We start from the raw sequence: 12,252 nt of genomic DNA on the forward strand, positions 1-12,252 counted from the left end.
TTGGTTGAGTGTTATGCTAGGATTAGTTTGAGCGATATATATATATATAAATAAGACTTCTATTAAATATGAAAAAAACCTACAAGAGCAAAAACTCAAGGTGATATCATGCGGTGCATGAGAAAACACCCCTCAAAAGGAGGTAGAAAGAAACCAATGTTGAGGTTGAAATTGCCATCTCAACCCTGTAGTAGTCTAAGAGAAGAAAGGGGAGCCTCACCATTCTCTAAAAAATATAGCTCTCCTAATAGAGGCTGCACTTGAGGCATGGTCACCCAAATGGCCATTAGTGTATGCATAGTGTTTGTCCATATACTAGCCAAGGTATAGGAAGGGTGGACTTGGGACCCCATCCAAATCCTCTAGAATCTAGCTCTCCAAATATGCACACTGTAATACTCGCCAGTATCTCCCAAGAAGAGTCCACAAACACATGTACAACTCTGAAAGGTGAAGCCGAAACATCATCTGGAGAGCATGGCTCAACTAAATGGCAATATATCAATAAAGCCCAAGATGAAGTCATGTCTCTCATAGAAGACGTGGGGCCCGAAAAGAGAGAGACAAGTAAATGAGCCCCAAGTCATGAAGAAGGGCAACGAATAAAGGTACAGAGAATCTTGGCTATCCCCTGCCAAATTATCTTGGCCTATCTGCAATCCCAAAGGCAATGCTGAATTGACTCCATAGTAGAGAGGGAGTGAGACCAAGTAGGGTCAGCTCTGAACTTGAACCTCTAAAGGTTCATAGCTATCTTGCCATGAATAGAAAGCTAAAAGAATAGTGTGACTTTTCTATTCCTGCAGAATTCCAAAGTCTCCTCCAAAAATTCTTATGTATGTCAGCTGAAATCTCATAACACTCCCAATGGGGTGCTTTGGAGGGCCTTCAACCTCTACAGTTTGGAATCTCTTGGCATTACTGACAATGTAACGAAAGAAGGGAAGGCTCTTGTCATGTTGCCCTTCATCATTCTAGTCCCATTCCCATTCCTCAAGATTCCATAGCAAATACTTTTGAGTGATATGTGTAAAGCAATATTTGTCAAATTTAAAAAAAAAATAATACTTCTTATTACCTAAAGGTAATTTGTAATGGGGGTTACCTTGAATGATGGGAGGTACACTGGTGTGCAATTTGATTATAATACTCACTCAAAGATGCAAACCAATTGATTGAATATAGGAATAGACAAAAAATGCACTCAAAAAAAGAAATGGAGGGAATATATTCTCAGCATAAGCTATGATCCTAGTATAGGCAACAAAATAGTTGAATGGGGAAGAGTGTACACACCAAAGTGGCTCATCTACTGTAGTAAGATCTTGGATTCTTTCTAAATCCTTTTATTGGAGTGAGGACTCATTGACATAGGCCCTCCAAGGTGAAGGGGCCTCCTCCTCTCACAAGTTGCTACCACCTATCTATACAAACCCTTAAAACATAGCAATTAGGGGTTATTTGAATAGTTGAAGAACCACTTCACATCAAGAGATTACTTAGCAAGGATGTAGAGTCATATATAAGACTCATTTAATCTAATTCGATGGTAGGATTCTAAAGTAGGTAGCTTCAAGTGGGGTAGGTTTGTGGAGCCTCCTAGAATCAAGGGCTATCTTCCAAAAAAGGATAAGTCTACAATGCTTAGGTAGTTGAGCTAAATTGAGGGAATGCTCCTAGTTGTCACTTGGTGAATGCTCTTAGCTATCACTTCATGAAGTTGCATTTGACTTCAATCATCATGATGACCATTGGCAAGGCCTCCACCAGTATAAGGTGGTCTATTGAAATACCTTTAGCCAATAACCAAGCCTTATAACTTGGATTAGTTTATTATTGTTGGTCCAATGACCCAACTAAGGATGTAGTCAATTAACTACTGACTTAGTTAAAGACCTATGAAAATTGACCTTTAAAGATCCACCTCGATTGCACAATCTCAGCTCTAGGTTATAGCAACCCAAAGAGCACAATTCAATAGAATGGCAATGTTGCCTTATTACAACTATAAGTGAAATGAAATCATGGACCCAATGATGGATCCTCATCATAACCTAGAGCATGGCAATCCATCAAAGTACCCTTAAAAGGGATATAGCTCTTTTTGCCCATAAAGTGTGATCCTTGGGGACCCCTTTTGGTGTCCTTGGTTCATGTCTAGGAAGGTATGCTTTGCAAGGAGTTGCTGATAATCTGGAATCAAATCTAATGGAAGAGAAGGTCGAGCCATCATAGAGAAGTGGGGGCCGTTGGGCTTCAAATTGGATGGAGGAGGCAAAGGGGCCACATCAAAACACATTGGCATGAACTCCCTTGAGAACTTGGAGAGATCCATATCTAGTGGTTGGACCTCTTAACGTGGTTTGTTCTTCAATTTTTCCTTGGAAAAGTGCAAGTACACCATGCCTCCTTCAAAACTGATAGGCTTGTCATATTGAAATGGCTTGCCAAAGATAATTCCCCCCATAGTCAATGGGCATAGCACAAAGGACTTGATCCTAGAAAGCACCAACTATTTTACTATTAAATATAGATATGGTCAAATTTTTAAGTTGAATAAAAGTAAGAATGCCTAAATGTTTTGTATCACAATATGTATTACAAAAACTTTTGGCCATTCTCATTTAAGCTAGTGCTTGCTATAGTAAATCCTTTCTAACACCCATAATCTATGCTTTTGTGAAGTAGATAATGATATACATGTGAATAATTTTCAATTTTTTTGAGTTTTGTGAGCTATTTGATCTAGTTGCATTTCAATGCCTTTCCTCTTGCATTGGAGGACCTGATTTCATGTTATCATGTGTTAACATTGTTTGAGCATCTCATGAAAAGAATTACTTTAGGTGACACCACTCCCATGACCCCCATGATGTGTGCTTTTGACGTAAGTGGCTCTTGATCTATAATGATATTTCTTAATTGCACAAGTGATCCACACTTGAGAGAACCATACTATCTCACAAACCATGAGCCATGTTCAACACACATTCTTGAGTGCTTCACATATGGAGAGAATCATATGATAAGATGATGTTGAGTAACCTTCAAGATTCACGTTTTTTCATTCATGATAAGTGTATGGATGAGCATGAGCTTGAGTAGGAAGCTTCATCACAAGCTTGGCATTGATTGATTTTCTTTGATTGCAATTGTTAAGAAAAAATGATACCAAACTCTACTTCAATTTAATTCCCTTTGATAATGGTGGTGTCTAGCAAGTGTTAGGTGAATAGCTAAAGGTCCACTCTAGATATATGAGATCCATTTACTTTGGATGTGGAGTGATATATATGATTCATTTCATCTAAAGGAAGTATGTGGATTTGATGGTAGAATTCTAAAGTAGGTAGCATCAAGTGGGGTAGGTCTATGGAGCCTCCTACAATCAAAGGGCTATTGCCTAGAAGGAGGGAAGTCTGCAATGTCAAATAGTTGAGCTCAATTGAGAGAAGTATCTTGCATGACACTTCAGAGTACTTAACATAATGTTGGTTTGACCTAAATGATCATGATGGCCATGTGGCAAGGCCTCCATTACAAGGTGGTCCATTAAAGAACCTTCATCTAAATAACCAAGCAGCAACATAAGGGGTCCAAGAAGTGGCTTCCCCCAAGAATATGCCAAGCAAAAATTCAAGAGCATGGTAGCTATTATGAAACCCAAGAGCGTGATAGCTATTATGCCAAGCAAAAACCCAAGAGCATGGTAGCTATAATGAAAGGCATGGTCACACTGAGAAAGAATGAAAGGGTCACACTGAGAAAGAATGCAAAAATAAAGCAAGGGCTCATGCCAATACACCCAACCATGAAGTTCAAGTGGAGGAGAAAAAAAAGATAAATTGAACCCCATGATTAACAAATTTGAATCTGTTGACACCACCATCATCAAAGTGAATCGCTATTCATCACTAAGGGCCAGGTGAAGCAAAGTTTAGTATCCTTTTTGCTTGAAAATGGTAGTTTGGTCACTGTTAAGCTTGTGAAGAAGCTTCATCTGTATACTCAAGATCATCCTCATACATATACCCTATCATGGAGAATATCTACAAATTTGTCAAAGATGGAAGGACATTCTCCCTTCAGCCCAACCATGGTGACCACATCTAAATTTGCTTATCTCTACCAAGCTTTGTTGTACCCCACTCAAGAAAGCCCAATCTTTTTGTACCTTTCTATTGTACCATTTCCCATTTTCAACATCATCATCAACATTATCTGTTGTATACCCTATTACAGCCTCTACTTCTATTGAAAACTTTCTACAAACCCTACATCATCTGTTTCAACTATTACTACATTATTTATAGCTACTCTAGCATCTACTATAGTAGTTGAAGTGATGTTTGCACTTTGTTGTAGCCTTTGATGCACCCTATTGCTATTGTTCTAGCCTCTATTGCAATTGTTGCTATCTATAGCCTCTTTTCTAGCTGTCGTCTTGTCCATGATGTAGTCGTTTCCATGACTTTGATATCCTCTGCAACGTCTCCCACAATGGAACATGTCATAGACCTAATTCCAAGGTCCTGCCCTCCCCAATAGGTCTCTTTACAATATAATCCCACTAGAAAATGAGGTCGTCAAAAGTCAGCTTCAACAACTGTTGGAACTTAACTATATCAAGCCATATAGATCTACATTGATTATAGGGACTTGAACAAGATTACTATCAAGAACAAATATTTTCTTTTTGGGATTGATGACATCTTGGATCAATAGCAAGGAGCTAGCATCTTCACCAAGCTTTACCTCAAAAGTGGATATAATCTTGGTTCCTAAATGTGATGGTTCCTATAGATTTGCATTGATTATAAAGCCTTCAACAACATTACTACCAAGATAAATATCCTTTTCCCTAGATTGATGATATTTTAAATCAGCTGTAACGAGCTAGTATCTTCACCAAGCTTGACCTCAAAAGTGGATACCATTAGGTCAAGCTCAATAATGATGACAAATGGAAGGTAGCCTTCAAACTAAGGCAAGGAGTTTATGAATTTTTCATTCTCCCTTTTGGAGTAAAAAATGGTCTGACAACCTTCATGAGAAATGACACCTTTAGGCTTTCCTGGAAAAGTTTGCCATCATGTACATGGATGACATCCTCATTTACTTAAAGACATATTAGGTCCATGTGGCTCATCTTTCTTAGATACTCTCTCTCCTTGCTCGATACTTCATATGAATCCAAAGAAGTTTTATTTTTTTCTTTGCTACTTGAAATATCTTAGATTTATAATCTTGCAAGAAGGTGTCGCAGTTCGCAGTGGTAAAATCTAAGCAATCACGACTTGGATTACTCCCGCTAACATTTTTTAGTTGAAAGATATCAAGTGTTATAGGAACCACATCAAAGATTTTGAAAATATTCTTGTTCCTCTATTGCAACTCATCCAGGAAAGACACCCTTTATTTGGGCTCTGCTGAAGACCATGCTGTCACCATTCTCAAGAGCAATTTGACTTCCCCTCCAGTTCTCAAATTACATGATTGTAATAAGGTTTTTTAGGTTGAAGTTGATACAACTTACAAGCACTTATGCCATTGGGGATGTTATTTCCCAAGAAGGCCATATGGGCATTGGAGACACTATCTGCTTCGTATAGAAGTCATTGTCTACAATGACCACCCACCTCTACAATATCTGAAAACCTAGATCCATGGGCGAATTGAGGCGTGTAAAATGGAACACTTATCTATAGTAGTTCCAACGCATCTCACCAAGTACAAACTTGGTTGTCAAAATAAACATGCAGAGTCTTTGTTTATGCCCCCAATACATGCAATGTTTTTTGTTGTTGGTATACATATTCCATCCTTTCTTTGAGCAGCTAGCCCATTACTTTGGTACAAATATTTTACCTGTGCCTTTACTAGTTGATTCAACATGCCACTAAAGAAATGTGAAGCCTTTTAGAGTATACATTTAAACAATCATATCTCTACAAACTAGACAAACTGTGTGTACTATATAGCTCTTAGCGATTGCAACCAGTAAAGAAACATCATTATTTTGTTGGAGAAAAACACTTTAGATTGATAAATACTATCATGCATTTGAAGATATATTTTTAGTACTGGCCCCATCAAAGACATTATCTAGAAAAGCTCATCAAATCAAGTGGCTCTTGCCAACAAAATAAGTGTATGAAAGTAACTTATGGGTTATACTCTTCTAGTTCCTTCCAAGGCTCGGGAATGTGTTTGCATGGCTTTTCTCTCTGGTCTCCCCACCACTAGAAAGGGGTATGATTGTATTTATGCGATGGTAGACACATTTTCCAAAATGGCTATCTTCATGCCTACACCAAGGATTGTGATGTTGTCCAAGTAGCCCAATTGTTCTTCAAGCATTTGTGGGTCCATTTTGGTTTACCTACATTGATTATCTTTGACAATGATTCTGGGTTCTTGTGTGCTTTTTGGACCACCTTGTGGTGGTCCATAGCTCAAGCATTCGACATATTGGCATGCAGCCAATGATGGTCGAACCAAGGTGGTGGGTAATAAAATATTGGTTCATCTTATTAGACTATATTGTAGCATGCGATTAAGACTTGGGGTGCTTAACTTGGCTACATGTAGCATGCCTACATAGATTATAAAATTCTTCCACTGGCAAAATCCCCTTTGAAGTATGCCATGTTTTTCAACCTAGTTGGCCTATGGATATGGATTTGGAAGCCCTTCCATTCATAGCTTCTTCTTCCAAGGTTTCCAATGACATTATAAAAGCAGAAACTTTCTCCAAGCACCTCTAAGATATCCTGCATCATAATCTGGAGTAGGCTCAAAGAACGTATAGTCACCAATGTTATATAAGCAAAGGTAGTTTAGATCAGAAGGAGACATGGTGTACTTGCATTTTCCCAATGAAATATTGAAAAATCCACACGTTAAGGTCCAACCACTAAGATTCCCAAGCAAGTTCATACCAATTCCTACCTTATTGATCTAAATTATTAAAATATTTTTAGGAAATTATTTTGCAAAATTAATTCAAATCTGTAAACTTCATATGCAAAATACTTCTCTTTCAATCCTTCCCTTATTGTTTAAAACATTTAACTATGCAAAGGGGTTTTTAGAGTTTTGTACACACATACGTGATCCCCTGCAACTTTGGAAGGTTGCACATAGTACATTTAAGTCATTAAAGATTTTTGACTCATTTCATAGATCTATTGAACTATACTTGTTTCTATTTTAAATGATTTCCTTTTTTCTTATTTTTGAGATGTCTGTGGGACTCTCCTTTGCAAAAAAAATCTTGCATATCCCACATCCAACTTCTAGAGCCCTAAACTTAAATTCACCACTTTCAGTCAATACTCTTTCTCTTCACGATGGGGTTAAACGACTCAATTTTTTGCAAAATGAGAATGATGGCACCTTGTCTAGACTTCAAAGAGTGGCTTCAAACTTTATAGCCATACAACGTAATGACACATACTTCACTTATATCAGGCTTGCTAATGACATCCTTGTTCTTAACGAAGCTTTTCCTATGGATTCAGAAATGGCTCCTATTGTATCACCTTTCCCTATACTATTGGCCTTGCTCCATCCAATGGTAACATCCACAATTTCATTAATCTGGATCTCCTGTCCCATGGTGATATGAAATCCTTTGAAAATATTTCCCAATCCATCTCACAACTTTCTAAACCTCTAGATGGGAAAGTCTTAAAAATTCTCTGCATGTATGGTGGAGGTATCAAAGTATTAGCTTGGTTGCAGTGATGTGAGTATTCTTGGGATTTCACATGAACTGACTCTCAATTGACTAAGCATACCAATTGCATACAAGATAGTGGGCCCAATAATCAGTAGTTAAATCAAGTTGTCAATGAGCTATCTATATTTAAGGTGGAAAATTGCTAAGTGTTGACAATTTGAGGTTGCATTTCTTGGGAGTAGGGAGTGGATTGTAGTCATGAGATGAAACTGCTTGAGTACATACTATACGTACTTTCCCTAGAGAGACCATGGTCCTTGTATCATCCCTCCATATCTCTACTAAGAAAATCATGAGGTTCTCCCATATCCTTCATTTGAAACTCCAAGGTGAGTTGATGCTTGGATTTTAAGGTGCATTTTACTTTGTAGCCAATGAAATAAAGTCATCCACATAAAGTACTACAAGAAGGATGTCTTATGTAGTTTTCTTGATATAAAGGGATGGGTATCAATATAATGGATGGAAACTAGATGCTAGGAAAAGATGATGAGTCCTCACATTCAACAGTGGTCTCTTTATAATCTGTGCCATACTCTTAGGCATACCCCTTGGCTACCAATCTAGCTTTGTATTTATCAACCTCTCCATTTGCGTTGAGGTTGACTTTGCAGACCCATTTGCATCCTATGGGATTCTTCTTTGTGGGGAGATCTATCAAGGTCCAAGTATGATTTGGAGAATAGCATTGTACTCTTTACCCATTGCATGTTACCACTCTGAGACTTGTGTTGCTTCTTTGAAGGAGGTTCTCTCTTCAAATTCTATCAATTGGGCCATGAATGCAAGGTTGCTTAGGTAGCTAGCCCACCTCTTAGGTGCCTTTCGGCCCACGAGTACACCTTTTGGGATTGAAAGTGGAACTCTGTGGCATGTTGGTCATGCTTCAACATAGAGGAAAAGGCAAGAATTCCATGCTTTTGTTAACTCTATGGAACCCTCTTTGTCCTTTAGCTGAAAAAGCATTGTCATGTTCTTGGAATTATTGATGAGACCTTGTTTCAAGTGCTCTTGCATGAACATATCTACCCTAAGCTGGAAGGAAAGAGGTGCATCTCTTGCAACCATTGCAGCCATGAATTAGTCATAGTCCTTTCCTATTCCATTGAGAGCAATTTGGCCTAGTCTATTTGATCTCTTGTTTGATTGAAGTTAAAATGTTTTGTGATGTCCTTGAATTTGACCAAGTAGTGGACCTAACTTGGTCTGTAGCTTGGTATTTGCATTCAATAGATTTTCTAGGAAGATGATCCTCGACGTGTTGTTGGCATTGAACCTCAGAGGATGGGTATCATGACATCTTTCACTCCCAAACAGACTGTTGCTTTGTTAGCACTCCAAGCTAATTCAAGAGTGAGGGGAGTTGTCTAACTCATAGGAGGAGGCTCAAGTCTATTCTCTATTTTGGTGATGTCATCCACAATCGCTTGACATGGAAGATGATGATGATGTTGACCTTTTAATTTTCATAGTTATTATCATCTAGCTTGCTATTATGGTCTAGAAAGATAATATCATTGTGGATCTAGCCATGATCAACAAGCTATCTACTCAAGAAGAAAACCTGTATAAAATATATAGCAACAAAGTGTAGCTGATAGCCAAAGATTCTACAAGGATTGATATCAGAAACTGTAGGAACCAATGCCAAAATATTCAGTTGGCGAATTTATAATGGTGGCATATATGCACGTGCCTGTCTTGAAGTCACTGATCCAACTGCCATGCGACTCACTAAGCCCCATTAGGAGCTGATTGGGATTTTTGGGAGCTTGGTGCTATTCGATCTCCTCCAAGATATCCTCCTCCTATACCTAGAATACAAGAAAAATGCAGCAAAATACTTTTAAGACATGTTGCTCAAAGGTTGCACATGTTATGGAGTAATGCAAATCCCTACCGTGATCGTTATCCTTCAACATCCCTTAGATGATCCCATATCAAAATATACTTGAGCACCTATGTTGTGACATAATAATGAGGATGTGTAGGCTCTCGTGTCTCTTTAAGGGTCTTTCGGACAACATAATTTCATTTCCATTGGTTCCCATTTTGTTATGCACCAAGAGGTCTCAACAAAAAAAGTTCAAATCTTTTTTCTCACAAAATGCTTTATCTACAAATTATGAAGTCCATTATATGAGCTTGTGATGACACCTTCCAAGGAAGTGACCATGTTGTATAGTCTCTATATATCTCGACCCTAAGAACTTATTAAACTTCTACCACCCACCATTAACTCCTTATATTCTATACTTTGGCTTCTTTCTCTTCACAAATGTCCTTCACATGCCGTGAAGAGATTTAACATCCCTTGAATCCAAATTGGAACGGCCACTTCAATTAAAATCCTTACAAATTCTCCTTCACTTCAATTGGAGTGCACAGTTCAATTAAAATACTGGGCTATGTTGTGACCTATTATTCTTGACATGGCATTGAGCTACTTAGACATATCTAGACAACCACACAAATTACAAAGCAACCCACTCAGCCTCAGACTCTCTTTTTTTTTTCCGGTTTGGTTTCCGCTTGTTTTCACATGCATTTTTTACACAAAATCTGATTTTCAGCGGTCAGCTAGGAATGAATTTTTTCCCATGAAGTCTAGGATTGAATTTTGATTTTTGGATCTCTTGAAGCCATGAATGTACGCTCTATCAACACATCACTACACCACGCAGTTAATCCTATTCGAAAAACCATATTCCCAAAATTCAGAGGATTGAGGCCAAAACAGTAGATCAAAGCGTAAACTTAGACTATACCGTAGCCTATATGGTTGCAGTTACCGCAATGGAGCTCTGTGAGGCGTGCCTTTCCTGCTTTTTCTGCGATAGCTGGCAGCACGTAGCATTTTGCTAATCAATGCTGCCTCCAGTTGCATGCGTGAAGGATCGTGGTCGGCCAATTCGGGCACCACCGATGGCGGATGAGAGTTAAAATGATTAAGATGCGAAATGGCAATTGGTGAGCCTGCAAATTGTTCATTCTCCAGCGAGTGATCATATCCCATTGTTGGCCTCATTTCATGCAACACAGATACAGGTGATGAGAGGGGATGATCCAAAGCGTCTGCCTTAATATGATCATAATCTGAGGCCGTGAATGCGCCTTCAAGCTTTCTCTTATGTTGACTTGCTTCTAAGGCCTGATTGATTGCTTCCCTGTGTAACTGAAAAGGGTCCACTCCCAAACCCGTGGCCAATTTTTGCCTCCCTGCAGGTGAGATTAAGACAGTGTTGTCAAAATCACCAGCCTGTGCATACCTCGGTGTACTGAATTTCTGAAAATGCCCCGATTCTCCATTCTGAAATGAGAGGTCTTTCGCACCTCCACCAACAACAGACTTTGTATCTGGAGAGAGTGAAAGAGAGCTTCCCTGCTGAACCCCAATGAGCTTGCATTTGATAGAGCAAAACTTTACAGGATCGGACAAAACCCTTCCGCATGTTTTACAGCTCCGAGTTGTAGACCCTTTACCCGCCATCTTCCCTTTTGCCTGCCTCAGAAGAAAGACAATCTTGTGATTGTTGATGATATAAGTCTGAAGACCTGATATGTCAAGGAGCTTGTACACATTCTCGACGCGTACACCGTCTGCGTGAGAAGCCTTTCGGACCTGTAGAGTGCGGTGACGTGGGTGAGACAACAATCCACGCGAACACAGCGGACCCTCAATGCAGTCTATACAGAAATGGTTCTTCTCGTTTTTGTTAAACTTGTGCTCTTGGCACGGATTGAAGTAATTTCCCATCAAAAACTTCTCCAGCCATGGAGGACCTTCTCTCATGGAACTTTGTTCGGCGTTCATGCCATTTCCATGCTGCATTCTGCTCTTGCGTCCCGATCTTGCGATCAATCGTGCACACAAGAATTTGGCGTGATAAATTTCTCAGATCAACCAACTGAAAATCGATCGAAAGCTGCAATCAGACTGCAACATTGAGCATGGATAACTGCTGGTTGCAGCAGACGGCCACTTCAGGAGTCGGGATGGGCCAAATTTCCTTCACCTAGTTACTGCTTTAAACAAAGCGGCATTACAACATTGAGGGATGTGATTGGGAAGCTCGATTGCTGTGCTCTTCGAAAGGGAAGCAATGCGGTAAATAGGAAGGTGAAGGAGGCGCATTCTGGGGCGAGCTACAGCTGCGCGACAAAGAATTCGCAGAAAGAATTCGGTTGCATGGGCAGTCGAAAGAAGTCTAGATTATGCGAAATCTGAAGCGATAAGGGGGAGGCACTAGAAGGCTCGGAAGGGCTAAAGGGACGACGCACGAGGAAGAGCTTCCTGGAAGGTGGTAAAAGCCAGCGGCCGCCATAGTCTACGAGCTTGCTGAAGCGAAGCACGTGGGCGAGGAGGAATGGGAGGCTGCATGGCCACCAACGCAAAAGGTGGTTAACAACAACAACAAAAAATCAAAGATCTGTCTCGTTCTAAAGCTCACCATGCGTCGACGCTTTCCCGATTCTATCACCCAGTTTCCTCTCTCCTCGCCGCCGCC

General features: G+C 39.6%; 1 protein-coding gene across 1 annotated transcript; it reads right to left on the reverse strand.

Annotated features, from left to right (window-relative positions):
- Positions 1 to 10,532: 10,532 nt before the first annotated feature.
- Positions 10,533 to 11,576, reverse strand: LOC147896773 (uncharacterized). The gene has a single exon (XM_087381148.1). It carries the CDS (start codon positions 11,574 to 11,576, stop codon positions 10,533 to 10,535), a length of 1,044 nt encoding a protein of 347 aa, XP_087237274.1.
- Between the last annotated feature and the right edge of the window lie 676 nt (positions 11,577 to 12,252).

This window comes from Dipteris shenzhenensis, chromosome 11, assembly GCF_047967505.1.
Source record: "Dipteris shenzhenensis isolate YYH24624 ecotype China chromosome 11, Dip_SZ_1.0, whole genome shotgun sequence".
NCBI lineage: Eukaryota > Viridiplantae > Streptophyta > Polypodiopsida > Gleicheniales > Dipteridaceae > Dipteris > Dipteris shenzhenensis.

Excerpts from the sequence above, each read along its gene's own strand:
- LOC147896773 (XM_087381148.1), bottom strand. The coding sequence starts at position 11,576 with ATGCAGCATGGAAATGGCATGAACGCCGAACAAAGTTCCATGAGAGAA.